The 23,927-nt window shown below is 35.7% G+C and overlaps 2 protein-coding genes across 4 annotated transcripts in view; one reads left to right on the forward strand and one right to left on the reverse strand.

Annotated features, from left to right (window-relative positions):
• Positions 1-23,119, forward strand: LRRC34 (leucine rich repeat containing 34). 3 transcript variants are annotated; one of them, XM_017677617.3, is made up of 11 exons: positions 13-163; positions 3,613-3,727; positions 4,256-4,374; positions 4,469-4,533; positions 5,480-5,563; positions 9,378-9,506; positions 11,669-11,764; positions 14,583-14,737; positions 15,116-15,271; positions 15,843-15,969; positions 22,916-23,119. In XM_017677617.3, the coding sequence occupies exons 2-11, from the start codon at positions 3,654-3,656 to the stop codon at positions 23,117-23,119; spliced, it is 1,209 nt and encodes a 402-aa protein (XP_017533106.3). In that variant the 5' UTR covers positions 13-163; positions 3,613-3,653. The 3 variants fall into 3 exon arrangements, 2 of the variants coding, with proteins under 2 accessions (XP_017533106.3, XP_017533102.3); XM_017677613.3 differs by having other exon boundaries at positions 14-278; XR_012129388.1 differs by lacking the exon at positions 22,916-23,119 and having other exon boundaries at positions 1-278; positions 15,116-15,389; positions 15,843-15,970.
• MYNN (myoneurin) overlaps positions 15,402-23,927 on the reverse strand; it is a 27,722-nt gene continuing 19,196 nt past the window's right edge. The window contains exon 10 of the mRNA XM_073232105.1: positions 15,402-16,032. The gene's annotated coding sequence lies outside the window, so the exon portion shown is untranslated. The remainder of the gene's footprint in view (positions 16,033-23,927) is intronic.

Below are 23,927 nucleotides of genomic sequence, written 5' to 3' on the forward strand. Positions count from 1 at the left end.
GGCCTTTGGGCCCACGCGGATAACGGCAGCGTGAAGCACAGCGGGCTGGGCTCGGCGCCGAGCGTGCTGCGGTTTGCTGAACGCCAGGCGAGGCACCAGCAGGCCCAGGCCAGGGAAGGCGCATGCGCACGGTCGTCATGACAACGCGGCCGCGGCCCGCTGGGTAAGAGCGGGGATGTCGCGCCCCCCGGATGAGGCCAACCCGGCCAGGTTCCCATCTCCCGTTGCAGCCCGTACTGCGACTCCTGCTCCAGCCTGGGCCCTGGCAGACGGTAGCGGTAAGGAACAGGGTGTCCTTCGGCTCCCTCCTGGGCCGATGAAATGCGCGAGGGGCGCTGGCGCCGGAGCTGCAAGGTCGTACAGCCGGTTCTTCGGAGCAGGCTGCCGCCTGAGGCGGCGCGGCGGGAGGTGCCCCAGGGAACCCCAGCTGTATGTAGCCGGAACTGAGGGCCGTCCCCAGCGCAGGCGGGGAGGGAGCCCCAAGTCCCCGCGGTGGGCCCGCCCTTCGCCTGTTAGGTGTCTTGAAGGAAGGTGTGTCTGTCGCTTTGCCCTCTAGTGTCCGGGAAGGGTGTCGGCGTGCCCTTCTCGGGCCCCCTTTTTGTGTCCAGCTGGGCAAGAGGGTCTGGAGACGTTTCTAACTTTGCACGTCTGTGCCACCTCCGTTTTAAATATTTCTGGCAAATTAAGTATAGCCTGTACACCCCTTCTCCCCCACCATTTCCACTTTGGACGCTTGTTTTAAAGTGTGTGCTTGTAGGTTTGTAACTGTGCCCGAAGCCGTACGTATTCCTCACTGCATCCGTGAGATGGGCTTTGTTATGCTCGGACTTTAGCATAAGAAGAAATTTCAGATTGGATAATTTAGGTAACACAGTCAATTCTGAATAGACACCCAGGCTTGACTCCCTCTCCATCCTGATCCTTCAGTTTCCCAGCACTTGGCTGTTACGTTTAGGAGAGGGCAGAGAACCACTTCCAAAGTGAGCTGTTCCCCTAGAAATTTTAAAACGTGCTGTTAAGTGAAAATCATTGAGAGTTTAAGATTTAGGTGTGAACGAAAAATGAAATTTGGGTTAGTTCTTGACATTTTCATTTTTAACTGGTTATTCCTAGTTTTTGCTTTACAATTTGAAGACTGATTTATTCTTCTAATATGAATACAATATAAGAAACAAACTTTTGGTACTACATACAATAGAATCCTGACATGAAATCCTGAAATACTTAGAATTGAATTTTAAATAGGAGTAGCAGAAAAATATAACAGAAACTTTTAAATACTTTAAATCCATGACCAGGTAATTAAATAAGAATATTCTTATAACTTTTTGTAACTGTATTTATTTATTTATTTTTATTAAGGTATCTGATATTCACCCTTATGAAGGTTTCACATGAAAAGCAATGTGGTTACTACATTCACCCATATTATTGAGTCCCCCACCATATCCGATTGCAGTGACTTTCCATCAGTGTAATAAGATGCCACAGAGTCACTACTTGTCTTCTCTGTGACTGTAGCTTTATTTAGCTTGTAATCTAAGATTCCTTCATGCCATTCACAAAAACTTGAGTTGTAGGTCCAACACATTTCTGCTTGTCTTAGTTGTGGTGCAGCCAGCTGAGTGCAGGTACCGAACCTCAAGAGACATTGAGCAGTCCTCTTTTTTTAATACCAAGGTAGGCAGCAGCCAGAAAGGTGGAAAGAAGCCCAGTGAGAGCCCAGCTCCAAGTAAATCTGTTCGAGGTCTACTTGTTCTGTTTCCTGTGTAGGATGCTAAACTAGCATTTCCTAGATTGCATTTCAAGTGAGCATGGTCACACTAGTCTGGGAAATGGACATTCCCATCTTCCCACCCCTTCAGTCTCAATAATTTGAAAAGTCTCTGTGCACCTGAGTGTTTTATACGTCCTGAGAAGTGTAAATAGGGGTTTGTTGAGCTTTAATTTAGCACTTCTCAAACTTATTTGATGATACAAGGCAGAAATTTTATTGACATTAACCATTTTCAGAGAATATCTAGTTATTCAGAGAATATCTAGTTAACATAATGTTAACTGAAAAAGAAAATAAACTATACTGATACATTCTGATTTGTTTTAAAATGTTTATATATACACACATAAAAGAAAACCAATAGGGAGGAAATATCCCTAGCTCTCAATTGTGGTAATTTTAGCAGAGGGATTAATGATGAATGCTTTTTTTTTTTTTGTAAAGTTTCCAAGCTGTCTGGAATAAGTGTAGGTTAAACTTACTATTTTTAAAAAAATTAAGGTATCATTGATGTATAATCTTATGAAGGTTTCACATGAGCAACATTGTGGTTTCAACATTCACCCATATTATCGAGTCCTCCACATACACCCCATTGCAGTCATTGTCTATAAGCGTAGTAAGGTGCTGTAGTCATTACTTATCTTCTCGATGCTATACTACCTTCCCCATGACCTCCCTTTATCATGTGTGCTAATTATAATGCCCCTGGTTAAACTTATTTTTTAAAAGCTCATTTTAAGAAATTATAAGCAAAATTTATATGCTTTCATTTTTAATGTCCCTTATCTTAAAACTTGCTTTGCAAATTTGTTTAGCAAACTCTTTAGTTCATGCAGTGTAGAAAGCCATTCAGCATAGAACGTCTTTGAGATGTAGACTTACAGAAGCTGACTCCTGAAGACACTAGCTGGTTTGAGTAGTGAGATCTCTGGGCACAAATTTTAAAAGAGACATTATACAAGAGGTAGGACAGAAAACAGTGGTATGGGTTTCTAAGAAAAGTGACAGCATAGCTTCCACTCAGAAGGTCTGCGCCTCAGAAAAGATCCTTTTAAAGTAATATTGAAACTAGTAAGAATATACACACACACAAATAAAACAAAAAAACCAATAAGACCATTAAGAAAACCTACAGCTATAGTAGGAAGGAGAGCTCATCTTCTGCTTTGTTTCTGCCTTCTTTATTCAGGACAGAACAGGGGAAAATCACCTTCAGAGAGAGGAAATGAAGTACAAGATAGGTGAAGAGCTTCTATGAGCCAGTTTTCAACTAGGTGTTAGGCAGAATCAAAAGAGCTGTATTCAAACATGCCATCAACCTGCATGCAACCGAGGGCATTCAGAAAGCCTATGGTACTTGGTGGTTTTCAGCTGCCTTTTGAATTTAGATTTTCTGATAAAATTGTCTTTATTTGAAGCCATTGTAAGAAACCTTGAGGCACCCTTAGCCAGTGTGGCAGAGTGCAAAGAGGTTTTGGAGTTCATTTGTACTGTGTTCTTATTAGCTGCCTTATTTTGGACAAAATACTTAATTCCTCTAGACATCATTTTCCTCAGCTGCCAGGCCTGTTAGTTCTCCTTTTGTATCCCTTCTAAGTTAGTGTCTGCTCTCCCTCAGTGGGTGCTTCTGTTCTCCTGACCCTTGTGTTCCTTTTATGTTTCTCTTCTTTCTCTATTCTTAATTCTCTTTTTCTTCACCCCCCCCGCCACCACACCCTCACACACATTCATGTCTTTTAAAGAAGTGTAATTTTTTGTTTCAGAAAAAAAAAAGCCCCTGGTAGAATTTACATGTGGTGAATGATAATGCATTTATTTTTCAAAAACTCCAGAACCTATTGGCAGTCTCCAGGAACATTATTACGATCTATGTATGGAAAAGTCCAAGAAAGTTAATCCTTTTATATTACATATTCTCCAAAAAGTGGATGATGAAATTGAAAAGAGGTAAGAATGGCAAATACTTGATTACATCAGCAGTATTTACTGATAGTTCATCTGTGAGAAAATGCTGGAATATTGAGCGATTTTAAAGCCATTTGTGCTAAAACATGATACAATGGACATATACCTTTCGATTCAGAGAAGTAGATGACTGACACTGTTAGTAGGTCTTGGAGGTAGTGGAATATACTGGGAAGAACACTGGACTGGCATACTCAAAGTCTAGATTCCATATTTGTCCTTAATTACTGTGAACTTTGCTTATTTATGCAAATCATTGAAGTTGTCAATGTCATTTTCAAGTGGGGATACTTTGTTTCTTTCGTGTGTGAGAGAGGTTAAGTTATACAGTATGTATGAAAGTGCGTTGCAAAATCTGTAAAATATTTAGTAGTTTTAAGTTACTTGGTATAAATCTATACTGTGATTCATACTTGGTTCCAGTAAATGCTATCCATGATGTTATTATTTACACATGAAACAAAAATACTTTTATTCCTTTACTGCGTTTCTTATTTTGTGATTTAACAGATTGAAAGGAATCACATTAAACATTGCTGGTAACAGTCGCTTAATGCCAGTAGAAAAAGTAACAGGTGAAGATTTTTGGATTCTTTCCAAAATTTTAAAGACAAATCCATATATTAATGGTATGCCTCCTTAAGAATCATTACCTCCTGCTTTCATTTTCCTGATTTCGTTCATTGTAAGGAATACCAGCTTCTATTCATCCATGTTCTTCAGGTTTGGATGTTAGATATAACCTCCTAAATGATGTTGGTGCATACTATGCTGCAAAACTGCTTCAGGTATTATTTTACTACAAAATTTTCTTAGTTCTTTTTTTTTTTTAATCCCAGGAGCCAGTCAAGAACCAATCCTTTCTGGGTGAAGGGTTTGAGCTTTCTTGCAGACTTCACTTTGGGACACCCAAGCTGAGGTGCTGTATTATGGTTGCATTTCATTTAAGAAAGACAGTGTGGTTCACCAGTCAGAGTAGGCATACTTACAGGGAAGGCCTTGTTCAACCTCAGAAGATTGGCAAACATGTGGATGGTTGTATTTTCAGTTAAAATGTTTAAAGCAGCAGACATGTATCATTTTTTTATTCCTCCTTAAACTGGCTTTGTAATTTCCTAACAACTTGTACCAAGCTGAAAGTGCTTCTGATGAGCTTAAAATGATTTTAAAATTCTCATATCCATGAAATGGTGTACGATGTGAGGATGGAGTGAAGATTAAAAAAAAAATGGAGTAACCAAGTTATTCTGGGCAATCACAAATAAAAATGCTGCAAAAAATATCATTATCAAAATTTTTTTCTCTGTTTACAGTGAAAACAACTAATCTAATGGCATACACACACAGCACTAGTTTTGCAAAATGTCAAGGGTCCTGAACTAGTGTGATATTTATAACACTTGAAATATACTGAAAACCCATTTGAATATTTGGTCTCAGTAGAGCCTGGTACCTAGAGCTCCTGAGTCATTTTTTGCAAACTTGTACATAACGGTTAAATATATAAAGTACATCCATACTTTAAGCTTTTCTTTCATTCATATTGCAATCATACTTATGTTAAAATAGAGTGGTGGCTTTTTGTCAATGGTAATTTCTTTTACTGGACTTTCAGATTTTTCTGGGTTATATTTTCTTTGGAGGTAAACACTTTTACTTAAAGCAGCTTTTATGTAATACTGATTGATTTCTAACAATACATGTGTAATAGTTTCTTTTCTCTCCTTATCATAGAAACAGAATACTCTCATTTACTTAAATCTTATGTTTAATGATATTGGGCCTGAAGGTGGAGAATTGATTGCTAAAGCACTTCATGTAAGCATTTATATACCTCAAATTAAGATTTCATTTGGGAATTTTAACTTCTGATAGCTTGGAACAACAGAATCAAATATTGATGTGAACTTGCTGTTTTAATCTTGTGTGAATGTATATTATTATTGAACTTCAATTTATTAAAATGTGAACATTACAAGAGCATTTTTGAATTTTTAGAAATAAATAGTTTAAGATATAATTCACATACATAAGAACTCACCCTTTTAAAGTGCTTAGTTCAATGGAGTTTTTAGTGTGTTCAGAGTTGGGCAACCATCACCACTGTCACTGTTTTTAGAACATTTTCACCCCCACCCCCACCAATAAAACTCCGCCTGCTGGCAATCCCTTTCCATGCTTCTCTCCCTCACTCCCCAGCCCTTGGCAGTCACTAATCTACTTTCCGTCTATAGTTTGCCTATTGTGGACATTTCATATAAATGGAATCATACAACATGTGGCCTTTTGTAGCTTAGTGCTTTCAAGGTTCATCCATATTGTAATATACTTTATTTCTTAGTATCAAAAAATAATATTCATTGTTTGGATCCATCACTTTTTTTTTGGTATCATTAATATACAATCATATGAGCAACATTGTGGTTACTAGATTTCCCCATTATCAAGTCCCCACCACATACCCCATTACAGTCACTGTCCATCATAGTAGTAAGATGCTACAGAGTCACTACTTGTCTTCTCTGTGCTATACTGCCTTCCCTGTGTCCCCCCCCGCCACGTTATGTGTGCTAATCATATGCCCCCTTTTCCCCTTCTCCCTCCCTTCCCACCCATTCTCTCCAGTCCCTTTCCCTTTGGCAACTGTTAGTCCATTCTTGGATTCTGTGTGTCTGTTGCTGTTTTCTTCCTTCAGTTTTTGCTTTGTTCTTATGCTCCACAGATGAGTGGAATCATTTGGTACTTACCTTTCTCCACCTGGCTTATTTCACTGAGCATAATACCCTCTAGCTCCATCCATATTGTTGCAAATGGTAGGATTTGTTTTCTTCTTGTGGCTGAATAATATTCCATTGTGTATATGGACCACATCTTCTTTATCCATTCATCTACTGATGGACACTTAGGTTGCTTCCATTTCTTGGCTATTGTAAAGAGTGCTGTGATAAACATAGGGGTGCATATGTCCTTTTGAAACTGGGATCCTGCATTCTTAGGGTAAATTCCTAGGAGTGCAATTCTTGGGTCAAATGGTATTTCTGTTTTTAGTTTTTTGAGGAACCTCCATACCGCTTTCCACAGTGGTTGAACTAGTTTACGTTCCCACCAGCAGTGTAGGAGGGTTCCTCTTTCTCTACAGCCTCGCCAGCATTTGTTGTTCCTACTCTTTTCTATGTTGGCCTTCCTAACTGGTGTGAGGTGTTATCTCATTGTGGTTTTTATTTGCATTTCCCTGATAATTAGTGATGTGGAGCATCTTTTCATGTGCCTGTTGGCCACCTGAATTTCTTCTTTGGAGAAGTGTTCCATCATGTTTTATTCATCTGTCAGTTAATGGACATTTGGGTTTCCACTTTTCATCTGTAATGAATTGTGCTACTGTGAATATTAGCACATATTTTGTGTGCACATGTTTTCAGTTTTTTGGGATATACCAAGGAGTGAAATTGCTGGATCATTGTGTAACTCTGTTTAACATTTTGAGGAACTGCCAAACTGTTCTCTAAAGATCTTTTACAATTCCACCAACAATGTATGTATTCCAGTTTCTTTACATTTTCACCAGCACTTACTTTCTTTCTGATTTTAGTTATCCTAGTGGGTGTGAGAGATTTTGTGGTTTTGATTTGCATTTCTGTAATGAATGTCGACTATCTTTTTATGTGCTTAATAGCCATTTGTTTATCTTCTTTGGATAAATGTTTATTTAAATCCTTTGCTCATTTTTAAATTGGATTATTTATTTTTTTGAGTTGTAAGACTTATTCATATATATATATGGATGCGATATCAGATGATTTGCAAATATTTTCTGTGATTCTGCAGGCTGTCTTTTCACTTTCTTAATGGTGTCCTTTGAAGCATGAAATTTTTAATTTTGATGAAGTTCAGCTGACCTACTTTTTCTTTTGTTGTTTGTGCTTTTGGTGTAATTTCTAAAAAAAAACTTTGCCTAACTTGAAATCACAAAGATTTACACTTATGTTTTCCACTAACATATTTTTGTTTTAGCTCTTTTAGTTCTTTGATCCATTCTGAGTTAATTTTTGAATCTGATGTGAGGTAGGAATCTAATTTAATTCCTTTGTATGTGCATTCCAGTTCCCCTAATAACCATTTGTTAACTCTTCTTCCTCCATTGAATTTTCTTGACACCCTTATCGAATATTGATTATAAATAAATGTGAGGATTTATTTCTGTACTATCCATTCTATTCTATTACTCTATATATCTATCCTTATGCTAGTCTCATGCTATCTTGATTACTGAAATTTTGTAGTAAGCTTTGAGTCAGGAAGTGTGAATCCTCTTTGTCGTTTTCTCAAGATTATGGTGGCTTTTCTGGGTGCAATGCATTTCCATATGAATTTTAAAATCAGTTTATTAATTTCTGCAAGGAAAGCAGCTAGGATTTTGAGAGTAATTCCTTTACATCTTTAGATCAATTTGGGGAGTATTGCCATCTTAACAATATTAAGTGTTCTGATCTATGAACATGGGATATGTTTCCATTTATTTAGGACTTTTAATTTCTTTCAACAGTGCTTTGTAGTTTTTAATGTGCAAATTTTGCTTTTCTTTTGCTAAATTTTTTTCTGTTTTATTTTTTGATGCTATTATAATTTTGTAACTGCAGATATATTTAAAATATTGTAAATGTTTTAATGCTTTTGTAAAAATTTACCTAATTTCACTTTTGTTCATTGCTAGTATATAAAAATGTAATTGACTTTGTAAAAAAATTTTACATACTGATTTTGTGTCCTGAAGTCTTGCTGAGCTCATGTATTCTAACAGCTTTATTGTGATGAATTCCTTACAATTTTCCACATATAAGATAATGTCATATGCAAACAGTTTCTTTCTTTTCCATCTTGGATGTTCTTTTGTTTGTTTTTCCTGCCTAGTACCCTGTCTAGAACCTCCAGTACAATGTTAAATAATTAAGTGGTAAGAGTAGACATCCTTGCCTTCTTCCTGCTCTTAGGGGGTTTGATTTAATTTTAAGGATATTTATTTACACTTATATGTTCTAATGTTTTTTGTTAGAACAATGAAACATCTGTAATTTTGTGAAAGATTTACCAAAATAGTGAATAAGAGAAGGAATCAAAGTTTGCAACTATCTGAGAAATTGTATCACTTTAAAAGTGATGCGGGGGAATGTGGAATGATTGATTAATAGGTACAGGGTCTTCTTTGCGGGTGATAAAAATGTCTTGGAACTAGCTAGAAGTGATGGCTAAACAACATTAAATATGATAAAAGCCAGTTATTTCTTGTATATTTTAAAATGGTTAATTTTGTGTTATGTGAATCTCAATTAGAAAAAAAGTATAATTTTCTTAGAAAGTTTATACATTTCCCAATGAAAGCCAAGTTTATTAAAATCTGCTTCACTTACTACTCATTATTTCGGCATCTGTTTCCTGGTCATTCTTTCTACTAACCTATTAAACTAAATTTTTATCTATCGTGGGAAATGGAATATTACCTTTAAGGAATATATCTTATTCTGTCTCCATGAAAAATTGGTGACTCTTCCAGTAGTAATATGGTCTCCTAACTCCTAATCTACAGAAAATTCTGTTGATTAAAAACTTAATCAAGTTTTGATTCTGTTCTTTTCAGAAGAATACAACTCTGAAATACCTAAGAATGACTGGAAACAAGATCGAAAATAAAGGAGGAATGTTTTTTGCTGCAATGCTACAAATTAACTCATCATTAGAGAAATTAGATCTGGGTGACTGTGATCTGGTGAGTAAATTACTTATGAGAAAATCACTCAGATTCTGGGTCATTCTTCCTGGAAACCAGGATAGATAATTGTTAAAGAGACCAGCAAAATGACAGCTTTATTTATGAATGATTAAGCTTATATCTAATATCTGATATCAGAGAAAAAGCTTTTTTTTTGTACCTAGACATAATAGTACTGTTAATAAATTCATATTGCAGTAATACTATGGAATACCCAGTATAATTAAAATCTTTCTGAACTTCCATCCATAAAGGCTGTAAAGGACTTTTAAGGAAAAAGATGGTGTTCACTTTAATTAAACAAATAAATACTACTCATTAGTATAACATAAAATTTTTTTACTTTTAGAAAACTTCGCAGTAAGTAGTTATGTTGCAGTATAAAAACCTAAAATGTTGATGGTAAAAGCTGTGCTGAATCTTCATTTAGCCCGATAATGAGAGGTGTACATTTTTGCCATGTCTTCAAATTCCAGGGTTCATTTTCTGAAACATGCTTTGAGGCAGTGCTGAAAACCTGTGGTATGGCCTCAAATTAACGCAGAATCACTGGTACACGCAAACAATAAGATGGGCCTGGAGGTTTTATTTTTTAGGTAATCAGTTCTGAAACTTTAAAAGGCAGTTGCAGTCAGTATGGTTCTGGCAAAGCCATTACTTCAATATACATTGTCAGCACATATCAGTCATCATCCTATATACCAGGGATACAAGAGTGCATCAGATATGGTCTATACCCTTAGAAAGCTTGTATTTTAGTTGAGAACACATTGATAAACAAGTGAAGTGCTGTGAAGATTCCCAAACACTCTGGTAATGGGGAAGGAGGTAACCTGCACGACAGAATGATCTTCTCAGACCTGAAGAAGTAATACCGAGGAGTTAGGAAGGATGAGAAAAAACTGCCTTGGGAGAGGGTCTGTGGCAGGACATTCCAGGCAGGGGGTCCAGCACACTTTGGCTATAATATAGTGCTTCCCCAAGTATGGTATGGATAGTGTTGCTGATACAGATTGAGGTAATTTTAATACTCATGTAGTTTTCACAAATGCTTTCTATTCGTTTCAAGGGATTCTGGATTTTCCATTTATGTAGTGATACGGTTTTAAAATAAGTGAAAAAATGAGTTGGTTTAATGGAAAAGTATTAGGAAGATAGTAAGTGATACTCAAATGTGGCAAACCTCATGAGGGAAGTACATGAATGATGAAATACTGAGTCTGGCAGGTTTTAGGAACTGAAAAGCCAGAATGGATGGAGAGGGAGTTAAGAGGGCCTTGAAGTGCAGGTGCAAGAGGTTCACAGAGGCCAGATCCAGTAAGGTGGTGTGGGTTATGGGTGTTGATATGGGCCATGGGAAGAGGAAGAAATTATGTTATAAATACAAATCATGGAAAGGCTTTAAGTTGAAAAGTGGCATGATCTGATTGGTGCTTTTAAAAGATCACTTTGGTCTCTCTGTGGGGAATTAGAGGGTGGCAAGAGAAAGCCCACTGACCACTTAGGAAGTTCTGCAGTAGTCCAGATAGGCAAGGAGGACTGGGGGTAGGCTGGTGGCCACAGAAATTGACTAATTTGAGACATTTTTTGGAGGCAGAACCTGAAGGTTTACTGTTGAACTGATGTGGTAAGGTAGGAGGACTGGCCGAGTAAGAGGGGGCCCAGGTTTTCTGGCATAACAGCTGGTATGTGGTGGTATCCATCACAGACATGAAGGTTAGGTCCTTCCAATAAAGTAGAGGAAGGCCTGTAGGAGCTATAAAAAATGTGACTAGTAACACTTTCACACCACACACACACTTCACACTTAATGTTCAAGTATGAATATAAAAGGTGTGTACAACTCAGGTCTGCATCACCTAAGAGCCTTGAGGGGCTTAGGAGCAAACCTAGAGGTAAACACCCTAGGGAATGGACAATGAAACCTTAAGAATGCCCACATACATGTTTAGACAGATTTTAGGGCAGGGAGAAAGAACACAATACCTAAACATTTCTAATTTTGATCAACTTATAATTCAGGGAGCAGGAAATGCTTAAACTTTTCAAAAAAACAATTTTGACTTACTGGAATCTGGATTACTGATCTTGAAATATTTATTTAGGGGGGTTAATTTATATACTTTGTCAGTTTCCTTAATGAATTTACCTGTTTTTAGGGAATGCAAAGTGTGATAGCATTTGCTACAGTCCTTACTCAGAACCAAACAGTTAAGGTAATAAACCTAAACCGACCTATACTCTATGGTGAACAGGTATGTATTCAAAGTGTTGGCAGTTAATATTACTACCTGTGAATAAAAATGAGGTACTACTACTTACTGAAGGTTAAATTAAATTTCATGAATGCATTGTATTTTTAGAATTGTAAATTACTATTTACAAAGAAAAACTTAAAGGAAAATTATTAATTCTTGATAAGTTTTATAACTAAATATGATTTTAGAGGTTGCTTATTTAAGCAATAATCATGTCATCTATTTTTCTTATAAACTCAAATTCTCAGTGACTAAAACCTCTGAGGGACAAATTAGTTAAGATGAAAGCATAAATGATTAGTTTTAAAGGTTGGATTTTAAGAGCCCCATGTGACTTTTATTTTTGTTATATTGATGTGACTGAACCCCACCTTTGAAATTATGAGTAATAATGGCAAAATCTGTGAGTAACAGTAGGAAAGTCCAGACTTGATCCTGTAGGTGATCTGCATGCTGGAGACAGACATGAGCGAGACATGGTTCCTGCTTTCAAGGCTTCTGCTTGCTCCTTCCTGTTCTTTCAGGTGGCTTCCCTCTCTTACCAGTTTAAAACACTAGGGAATAAAAACTAATTTAATTACTGAACTAAACAAAATGTTCAAAGTACTTTAGTCTTCACCTCACTGTTCTTCATTAGTATGAGTAGTTGAGAATGTCCTATTTTTTATGTATTTTTTTTCATATTTGTAAGTGTATTTTGCATCTTTTGCCTCCTAGATTTCTCCCTTTGAATTATCTCTGTAGTTCACCAAAATTTTCAGAATTTTACATCATGTTAATTGCATGCACATAAATCTAATCTGTTTGACAAGACACCCATAATACTCAAATACAAGAACCTATTACTGTAAAGACTAGCAAATCCCTGGCTCAAAGTAAGCATTCAGTGAATTGCTTCATTGGTAACATTCACTCAGTATTTGAGTGCAGCCCTGAACCAGACAGTGCTGGGTGCTAGAGATACATCAAATAAAGCACATGGCCCTTGTCTTCACGGAGCTTTCAGTCCATATGAAGGGAAATTGACATGTCTGGAGAGTGTATGCTTTGGGGGCCTTGGGAGCATGAGGAAAGCCATTGCAATCAATGCAGGGGGATGAAAGGTGGCAGCAAAGGTTCTGAGGACATGACAGGATTTGAATGCTAAGTCAAAATGTTCTAGATAAAGCCCTGAGAAATAAGCATGTTAATATCACATTAGAAGCACAATTCCTCTTTTAAATATGTTGAATAGTATCATTATTCCCAAATCCATCTGAGAAGTTAAAAGCCCAGGGTACTTTTCTCTGACTGGTGCTCTAGCCTGCTTTCTGTTCCTCAAAGGCAGCCACCACCCTATCCCTGAGATATTATTCTCCTCTTATGTGGCTGTGGAGTAGAATCCTCTGTTGTTTCCTTATACTTTGCTGTTATAAGCTAGCAAACCTATTTAATGGTTTTACTGTCAATTTGGGGAGCAGAAATAGTGATGCCAGGTGCCACTCTGGGCAAATTAGGTCACAAATTCAATGAATGGAGCATATCAACAAATCCTTTAATAAGTCTGGTCTCTCTTTCCAATTTCTTGACCTAAAAATGCAATCAATGCATAAAATACAAATACGTATTATAGTTCTCTGTTCTAGGCACCATGCAGAGCAATACTGGACCCCTTAAGCAGTCAGTTTGCTGTTGTTAAAATCCTAGAGTACTGCTTCTCTTTGGTGAATTTTTTCAGTGTCAAAACAGTAATTTAAACAAATCAGATAGAGTTATATCATACTGAACAATAAATGCTTTGCAGCTTTTTATAGAACACTTGTTTTGTGCCAGGCACTTTTTATTTAATTCTGTGAAGAAAGTATAATTTCACCTATTTTACAGAAAAGCAAACAGATTCAGCTAGATGAAATAATTTTCCCCAAATCATATAGCTATTAAAAGGTAAAGCTAGCATTTGGAGTTTATTATAAAGCTCACATACTATCTACCATTGCTATGTGGTTTCATTTATCTTTTAAAGTTTTTCTCAAAGTACTTCTATACAATTAGAGCATTTATAGTCATCCATGTTGATGATCAGCATTTCCAGTGACTAAAACTTACACAAATACAGCAGTCATGCAAGAGGACTTCTCCTTACCATAAAATACTTTGGCCCATTCATTTAAAAATATGCTTTAATTTAAAAAATTTAAAGTGCTTGGTATTGATGTCTTTATTGAAGTTATACATCTTTTGCCTGGGAACAGTAGATTTTAGAATAAAAAAAAAATCCTCCAATGACCAAAAAACAAGAGTTAAGACATTTGAAATTTGAGATGAATACAAAGGATGTATCATAGGGTTAGTTAGTACATTAAAAAAAATAGAATCAAGATTCAGAAATGTCTGTATTTTGTCTAAAAACTATAAAAACGAATCAGGAGCAAAGTCTAGGAACATGGAAGGTACAAACAGATTTAGAGACTCAAGAGTACAGCAATAAGGGAGCTTATATATTCAACACATCACGGGACCAACTGTTTAGATTTTTTTCCTTCTGGAATGATTATTGATTTTTAATGATTATAATTTTTTAACCAGCCTGTTTTACATCTCTTAACCCCTGCATTTTACATGTGTCTGCTGCCTGTTTCTAAGACAGTAAAGATATAATATTGCAAAGATGGTAAAGATATCATTTGTGGCAAAAAAGATTAAAAAAAAAACAACTCAGGCCTAATGAATACAAAATAATCTTTTTAAAAAGCTAATTTAAATAAGTTAGCATATGTTTGGAATAAACATATACTGCTTCACAATTACATTTTATAAAAAAGTTATCTATTTTTAGGAAGAGGCCACAGTTCATCTAGGGCACATGTTGAAAGAAAATCATTACCTTGTTCAACTACACATGTGTAAGCATGATATAAAAAACTGTGGTTTAAAGCAATTATGTGATGCACTATATCGGAATAGAAGCCTACGCTACCTTGATGTCAGCTGGTAGGTGATAATTTATATATTCAGAAGTCATGTGAATAATCTATGTAAATATTCATAATATATAGAATACTTTGTTAGTAATTTCAAAGATGAGAAAATGCAACCATTGCTGTCAATTTTTTATCCTAAACCTTAGTATTTAATTTATACAGGTATCTGCTAATAACCTGAATGAGTAATTTAATTATGTAAACCAGAATGGAAACAACATTTTATTGCAAATTTTCATTAAAATTTCATTTTTTGGAAATTGAATGATTAAATCTTTACTGAAATATAAAGTACTGCTTATTACTATGTAAGTTTTCAAGTATATTATCTATGAATAAAAGAATACTTTCTATTTCCAAATATAACTACATGTTTCTCCTTTTCCAGCAATAAAATAACTCATGATGGAATGAAGTGTTTGGCTGATGTACTGAAAAGCAATACTACTTTGGAAGTAATAGATCTTTCTTTTAACAGAATAGAAAATGCAGGAGCAAACTATCTCAGTGAAACGCTTGCTTCACACAACAGGAGTCTTAAAGCGTTAGTATAGTTTTTATATTTAATCAGAATAAAAGAAAAACTTAAAATTTTTTAGCATATTAACCTCAAGCCTCAAGATTCATGATGCAACAAGGGAGCAGTTTCTAAACTTACATGAGTTAAGTGTTAGTTTCCTCTCTTTTTCACAAGTAATGTCTTAAGATTAATTTTTTAAAATGAGTAAGATTGCTGCTTACATTAAATATCTTGAGTTCTAACAGGAGAATCATAATCATTTAGTATGATCAAGACTTAAGAATGAACCAAAGAAAAAATTATTAGTTGGATGACTTTATCTAAAAATGTATCTGTAATCCACCCTAAAAATCTACCGTGTTTCCAAAATGTAGGTAGCTCTGCTAGGTGTACAAAGCCTCCAATTAGAAAACTTAAATTTCTTAATATTTTAGGAATTGCATGGTCAATATATTTTCACTACTAAACATATTTAAAGAATAATGTTGAGACTTCACACAACAAAATATTTATAATAAATGCTGTTGCTAACTTACGCATTCTCTCTCTGAGGAACTACTGATTTCTAGAGGTACTGTTTTTTGTTTTTCCATAGGTTGTCAGTAGTCAGCAACAACATAGAGGGAGAAGGACTTGTTGTACTTTCACAGTCAATGAAAACAAATCCCGTACTCTCTAATATCTACATCTGGGGAAACAAATTTGATGAGGCTACATGTGTGGTACGTTTTCTTCTTTACTTTTTCTGGGTCCTCTCTTTAACAGCAGACATTATTTACAGGTGCCTAAAAAATGATTACAAAGTATATAGTGAGACACTGCAGTTTAGATAAACTTTAACACATCATGTATGTTTTTATTCTAAATCTGAAGTGGAATAATCAATCTCCAATCTGCTGTCCCCAAATTAAACCAAGACACAGAATTTGGAGAGATATAGTAACAGTTTTCAAAATATTTGGTTATGTTGCTTAGGTAAATATAGACGGCCCTTGATACCCCCAAATAAACAGAAAGCATTGTACCAGATAGTTTTTATTTTATTTAGAAAGAATGAAGGAAAAACGTGGGTGTCGAAACTCTCAAACTTTACAAAGGGACTAACCAAAATTCCTCCATTAAAAATAAAATGTACACTACCAGAAAAAAACCCTTGCAGGGGGTGTCCAATGACAACACAGAAAGAACACACCCCTCCCACATATGCACTGAATCTATACCTACATATAAGGCAATTCTTCTTGAAGGACCGAGGGCAGAGTGTGAGTGAAACCACACATAGAATGGTAGGAGATACGGAGACATGGTGACAACAGAACCTGACTCCTGATGTGAATGGTGGTAGAGAGACCCACGCAGATTCACCTGCCCTGTGGCACAAAAAAATCCCTGCCGTTTACAGGGCAAAGACTGTTAAGTGAAGGAATCCCATTTACTAACATTAAAGCATCATTTGCCTTTGGTGGGGGAACTGCTGCCACTCTCTGGGATTAGACGTGCTAGTAAGTTCCATTGTTTAAGTTCCTCTGTCTTGACAGCATGGCTGGGAGCAGGGTCTGGGTGCGCTAGCCTGCCTGCCACCTCAGCACACTCCAGACCTCTAGCCCACACTAGCTCCAGGTGTCCCACCAAGGCGGCCTGCCTGTGACTGAGATCAGCTGTCTCAAGTTAACACCAGAGCAGTGCAGTCACTCTCCTAGCCTGCACCTGCTAGGCCTCCAGCTACCCTGCCAGGGTGCCCCATATGTGAAGAGCCCAAAGATACCTCCACCCCACCAGGCCTGTGCCTACTTGGGTTCCAGCTAGCCAGAGTTGCCAGACAGTCTACAGGGGACATCCTGCACAAGGTCAGTCCTTCAGACTGGGAGAGGTAGCAATTTCACCTGATTCATTGAAATAAACATGGAAAGTCAAATACAATGAGGAGACAGGAGTATGCTCCAAATTAATGAATAAGACAAAACTTCAGGAAAAAAACTAAATGGAATTAAGCAATCTATCTGATAAAAAGTTCAAAGTAATGGTTATGAAGACACCAGACTTGAGTGGATGAACTCAGTGAGAACTTTAATAAAGAGAGAATATTAAAAAACTAATGAGAGTTGAAGAATACAATAAATGAAATGAAAAATAAAATAGAGGGACTGACTCATCAGCAGATTAGAGGATTCTGAAGAATGGATCATGAACATGGAAGATAGAGTAATGAAAGCACTCAAAGTGAACAGCAAAAAAAAAAATGGACCTCTGGGACAACATCAAATGTCCTAACAGTACATTATCGGAGTCCCAGAGGAGGAGAAGAAAGTGTGGAAAACTTTTTTGAAGAAATAATGAATGTAAACTTCCCTAACCTGGGGAAGAAAACAGACATTCAGTCCAAGAAGTACAGAGTCCCAAGCAAGATGAACCCAAGGATGTCCACACACAATAATTATAATGTCAAAGATTGAAGAGATAAACCTTAAAGGTAGCAAGAGAAAAACCAATGAGTTATGTTTAAAAGGAGACCCCATAAGGCTACAACCAAAAATACTCTACCCAACAAGGTTATCATTCAGATTTAAAGGCAGTTTTCTGAACAAAAGTTAAAAGGATTTCACCACCACTCAGTGGGCCTTATAAGAAATGATGACGGGACTTAAGGAAAAAAGAAAAGGCCATAACTACAAGAAAGAAAATTATGAAAAATTCCCTGATAAAAGCTGACATGTAGGATGGACAGTGAGTGCATTGGGGTATGGGTGGGGACTTGATAATATGGGTAAATGTAGTAACCACATTGTTTTTTCATGTGAAACCTCCATAAGAGTGTATATCAATCATACCTTAATAAAAAGTTTAAAAAAAAACTGACATGTAGTAGTAGTACATCAATCATTTGGAAGCTAGTATGAAGGTTAAAAGACAAAGTTAAATCTATTATATCTAAAAAATTAGTTAAGGTAATCACAAAAAGGTATAATATATATGTATGTATGTGTATACACATATGTATTGTGGAGGGAGAGTAAAAATGTAGTGCTGTTAGAATGCACTGGAACTTAAGTGACCATCAACTTAATATAGATGGCTATTGTCAGCACAGGTGATGTGTACCTGGAAGGTTGCACTACAATTTGGGCAGGCCAAAGAATAACCGAAGCACAGGTGAAACTGTGAACACGCTTTTATTTTGGTGTGGAGCAGTGGCAAAGCTTTCTGGGCAGCCTTCTTATAGGGCTCTGGAACAAAGCCAGCACAGTGCCAGTGAGCATATGTTTACTGTCATGTGCAGTACAAGCAAGATAATATACTACTGAGTCATGCCTCTTCAGATATCCTGTGTGAGGGAGCCTGACAGACACCATGTTCTTGTCCACTTTTCCCACAGCTATATACTTAAAAGGTCATATTTGAACTTCATCATAATCACAAACCAAAAACCCATTAAAAGAGATACAAAAAATAAAGAGAAACCTTAAAGCATAACACTAAAGAAAGTCATTACTCACAAGGGAAGAGAGCAAGAGAAGAATAAAGGAATAAAGATCTACAAAAACAACAAGAAAACAATTAGCAAAATGGTGATATATGCATACCTATCAATAACCATCTAAATGTAAGTGCTCCAATCAAAATACGTAAGGTGACTGAATGGATAAAAAAACAAGACCCATCATCACTTCAGAACTTAAGAAACGCACAGACTGAAAGTAAAGGGATGGAAAAGGTACACCATGCAAAGGAAAGTTAACAGACAGCATGAGACAAGCTTATTACATAACAAGGGTCAAAACAGAAAAATCTAACAACTGTTAATATCTATGCACCCAAATTGGAGCACCTAAATACATAAAGCAAATATTAACAGACATAAAGGGATAAAACTGACACTAATACAATAGTAGGAGATATTCATACCCTGCCTACATCAACAGATAGATCACCCAGGTAAATACAAAGGATTATAAGAGACTATTGTGAAAAATGCTAACAAATTGGACAACCTAGAAGAAATGGATAATTTCCTAGACACAACCAATCTTCCAAGATTGACCCAGGAAGAAACAGAAGATCTGAACAGATCAATTACTGGTAATAAAATTGAATCAGTAATCAAAACATTCCCAGCAAACAAAAGTCTTAGGACCAGAAGGCCTCAAAGGTGAATTCTACCAAATATTTAAAGAATTAATACTTATCCTTCTCAAACTATTCCAAAAAATAGGAGAAAAGAATGCTTTCAAATATTTTACGAGGCCAGCATTACCCTGATACCAAAACCAGACACTACGAAATGAGAAATTTATAGACCATTATCCCTGATGAACATAGATGTAAAAAATCCTCTACAAAATATAAGCAAAACCGAATTAAAAACTAGATTAAAAGGATCACTTAACATGACCAAGTAGGATTTATTCCAGGGATGGAAGGATGGTTGGATATCCATAAATCAGTATAATACCCCACATTAACAAAAGGAAGGATAAAAATCAATATGATCATCTCAACAGATACAGAAAAAGCATTTGACAAAATTCAACACCATTCATTATAAAAACGATCAATAAAATGGGTATAGAGGGTATGTACCTCAACATAATAAGGGCCATATATGACAAAGCCACAGACATTATACTTAATGGTGAAAAGCTGAAAGCTTTTCCTTTAAGATCAGGAACTAGACAAGGATGTCCACTCTCACCACTTTTATTTAGCATAGTACTGGAGGTCCTAGCCATGCAATCAGACAAAAACAGAGAGACAAAAGGCATCCAAACTGGTAAGGAAGAAGTTAAACTGTCACTGTTTGCAGATGACTTATTATACCTAGAAAACCCTAAAGACGTCACCAAAAAACTATCAGAATAAATGAATTCAATAGTCACAAGACACAAAAACCAATATACAGAAATCCTTGTTGCATTTCTATATTCTAATAACAAACTAGAATGAAGAGAAATTAAGAAAACAATTTTATGTAGTAAAATACCTAGGGATAAATTTAACGAAGGTCGAAGACTTGACTCTTAAAAGCATTAAGACACTGATGAAAGAAATTGAAGATAACACAAATAAAGATATACCATGCTTATGGATTATAACTGTTTAAATGTCCATACTACCCAAAGCAACCTACAAATTCAATAAAACCCTATCAAAATACTAAGTTTTTAGATAACTAGAGGAAATAATCCTGAAATTTGTATGGAACCACAAAAGACTCCAAACAGCCAAAACTGGAGGTATACTCCCTGATTCCAAACTATGCTACAAAGCTATATTAATCAAAACAGTATGGTACTGGGACAAAAGACACACATAAATTAACTGATAGTCCATATTCATATGGTCAATTAATCTATGACAAAGGAGGCAAGACTATAATGGGGGAAAAGACAGTCACTTCAATAAGTGGTCTAGGAAAACAATACAGCTACATGCAAAAGAATGAGACTGGACCACGTTCTTACACCATACACAAAAATAAACTTGAAATGGATTCAAGACCTAAATGTAAAACCTGAAACCATAAAACTCCTAGAAGAAAACAGGCAGTAAACTCTTGATAAATCTATACAATTTTTCTGGATAAGTCTCCCAGGCAAGGAATATAAAAAGGCAACCTACTGAATAGAATATATTTGCAAATGATATATCTGATAAGTGTTTAATATCCAAAATATGTAAATAATTCATACAATTCAACACCAAAAAGAAAATCTGATTAAAAAAGTGGGCAAATGCCAAGTAGACAATTTCCCATAGAAGACATACACATGGCCAACAGACACATGACAAGATGCTCAGTATCACACATCATGAGGGAAATGCAAATCAATACTACAATGAGGTATCACTTCACAGCAATCAGAACTAAGTGTCAAAAAAACCCCAAGTGTTGATGAGTATATGAAGAAAATGGAACTCTCATGCACTGGTGGTGGGAATGCAAATTGGTGTAGCCTCTACAGAGAACAGTATGGAGGTTCCTCAAAAAATTAAACAGGAATACCATACTCCCCAGTAATTACAAGCATTTGCCCAAAGAAAACAAAAATAGTAATTCAAAATGATAGATACATCTTTTGTGTATTGCAGCATTATTTACAATAGCCAAGATATGGAAGCAACCTAAGTGTACCTCAATAAATGAATGGATAAAGTGGGCATATGCGTGTAATGTAATTCAGCCGTAAGAAAAAAATAAACTGACCCAGTAATTCCCCTTCTAGGAATTTACCCAAAGAAATCAAAATTCCTTATTTGAAAAGATATATGCACCCCTGTTTATTGCCACAATATTTACACTAGCCAAGATATGGGGGCATCCAAATGTCCATTAATGTATGAATGGAAAAGATGTGGTATATATACATAATGGAATATTATTCAGCCATAAAAAGGGAAATCCTGCCATTTATAACACAGATGGATCAAGAGGATATTATGCTCAGTGAAATAAGCCAGGTAGAGAAATACCATATGATTTCACTTACTTATGGAATATAAAAAGCAAGCAAAACAGAATGAATAAAACAGCAGTCATGCATACTGAGAAATGACTGGTGGTTACCATGTGGAAGAGGGTTGGAGTGGGTGGGTGGCAAGGGTGATAGAGGGGCCCAAAAACCTCAATCATAGTATAAGTTGATCATGGGAATAGTAGTATGGGATGGAGAATATAGTCAGTGATTCTGTAACATCTTTGTATGTTGACAGACAGTAACTACACTAGAGGTGAGGTAAGTTGAACCTGTGTTGTGTATCTGAAACCAGTACAAGATTGTATAGCGATAATTAAATAAAAATTAAAATATAAAAAAATAAATCTTGCCATTTATGACAACATGGATGGACCTTGAGAGGATTACGCTAAGTTAGAAAAAAATCAAATACATGATTTCACTTACTATGTGGGGCATATAAAAAACAAACAAATGGACACACAGAAATAGATTCATAAATATAGAGAACTGGTAGTTGCCAGAGGGGAGGAAGTAGGGGGTAGGGGAAATAGGTGAGCATGATAAGAGGTACAAACTTCCAATTGCAAAACAAGTCACAGTGATGAGACTTGTATACAGAGAACATAGTCAATAATGGTGTAATACCTCTGTATGATGATAAATGGTAACTACATTTGTTGCGGTGAACATTTCATAATTGAATCACTATGTTGTATACTGTGTTGAAATGAATACAATATTGTGTGTTAACTCAACTTCAGTTACAAAAAAAAGAAGAGAGATGGGTCCCTGGCTATCATCAAATCTTCAAGGGCATATAGAACAACCTCCCCTCTCAGTTAAAAACTCCTGTGGGACTTGAAAATTTTGATCATGGGACCTTTGGTCTACAAAATTGGTATACAAAGAATTGTTAGCTCTTGGAGTTAACAACAGTATGTACCTAATACATTATAAAACATTAAACATACTACATTAGAAACATTAAACAAAACATGCCTAATATATTAAAACTATAATTTTTGCAAAAATGTAATTTCAACATATGGAGTGAAATGAATAAAAATCTATAATACCTAGAAAATATTAAACTTGTGTTATTCATATTTTAAATTGCAATTAGCACAGCTAATTTGAATATTGAAATTTGCTTAAGTATTGTAAAATGAATAAATTATTAATGATAAAGTTTTCCTTTTCTTAAAAATCCTAGGCATATTCAGATTTAATTCAAATGGGCCGTCTAAATCCCAACAATACAGATGTGGAGCCATTTGAAGTGGATGGACGTGTGTATCTTGCAGAAGTCTCTAATGGCCTTAAAAAGCATTATTATTGGACACCAACTTACAAAGAAGCCTGCAGCCACTCATCTAATGCAGGTTTTGCTCTTGTACCAGTGGGTGAAAAACTATGAAAAACAAGCTCTAAAATTTTTTCATCTATTCGCCTTGTTATTTTCATAGATTGATATTTTATTGTCTATTAAAGTTTTCATTCATAAATCACTTAGTTTTGTCAAATGTGTCAAAGATAACTGTATTAAACTTTTTATAACTGTCCTTTGTGAAAAGCTAAGTAGTATAATGTTCTAAAAGAAATTTTACAAACTAGAGACTAAAATTTTAACCTGGGGAAAAATCAAGGAACTAACTTAGTTTCTTTTCATAAGTATAATGAAGTAGTAAAGTACCATACAAGGAAAGGTTATCATAGGTATTCAAAATGAAAGTTGTCATCAAGTGGTAAAAAGATTTCAGATGGCAGATTCCCAGAGACTTTCAAGGGCTTTAGAAGTTGAAAAAGTGAAGTATTTTATGTATCTTATTTAGGTATTACAGATGAGTGTTAATACAATTTTACAAATACAGGCAAATATATATGAACACATACAAATACATATAAGCATATACTTTCCAAACAAGTCGGTGTTGCCAGTGAACTTTTAAAGCTAGTTTTCTCTTTTGGAGGACGCCAGTAATATTTTAATGATTTGATGGCAAAAAATTACTGTGTCTGTGGCCAATCATGTTTTCAAATTAAGATTCCTATGAAGAGGCAATAGGCACTAGGATCCTTTGATTACAGACCTATAGTGACAACTTTATTCATACATACCAAGAGTCTGCTTAATCTGAACGATTTATTACCATTCAAGCCAGGCAAGTGTGAAAAAAATTGTGGGCAGTTTTAAAGGATTACTCTAAATTAAGCTGAGGTTCTGC

The sequence above is a fragment of the Manis javanica genome, chromosome 3, assembly GCF_040802235.1.
Source record: "Manis javanica isolate MJ-LG chromosome 3, MJ_LKY, whole genome shotgun sequence".
NCBI lineage: Eukaryota > Metazoa > Chordata > Mammalia > Pholidota > Manidae > Manis > Manis javanica.

What these genes read in the sequence shown, in the direction of transcription:
- LRRC34 (XM_017677613.3), top strand. Translation starts at nt 176, where the DNA reads ATGTCGCGCCCCCCGGATGAGGCCAACCCGGCCAGGTTCCCATCTCCC. An exon ending in ATGCTGCAAAACTGCTTCAG is followed by an intron (nt 4,534 to 5,479) that starts GTATTATTTTAC and finishes TCCTTATCATAG; the next exon opens with AAACAGAATACTCTCATTTA. An exon ending in CTATACTCTATGGTGAACAG is followed by an intron (nt 11,765 to 14,582) that starts GTATGTATTCAA and finishes ATCTATTTTTAG; the next exon opens with GAAGAGGCCACAGTTCATCT.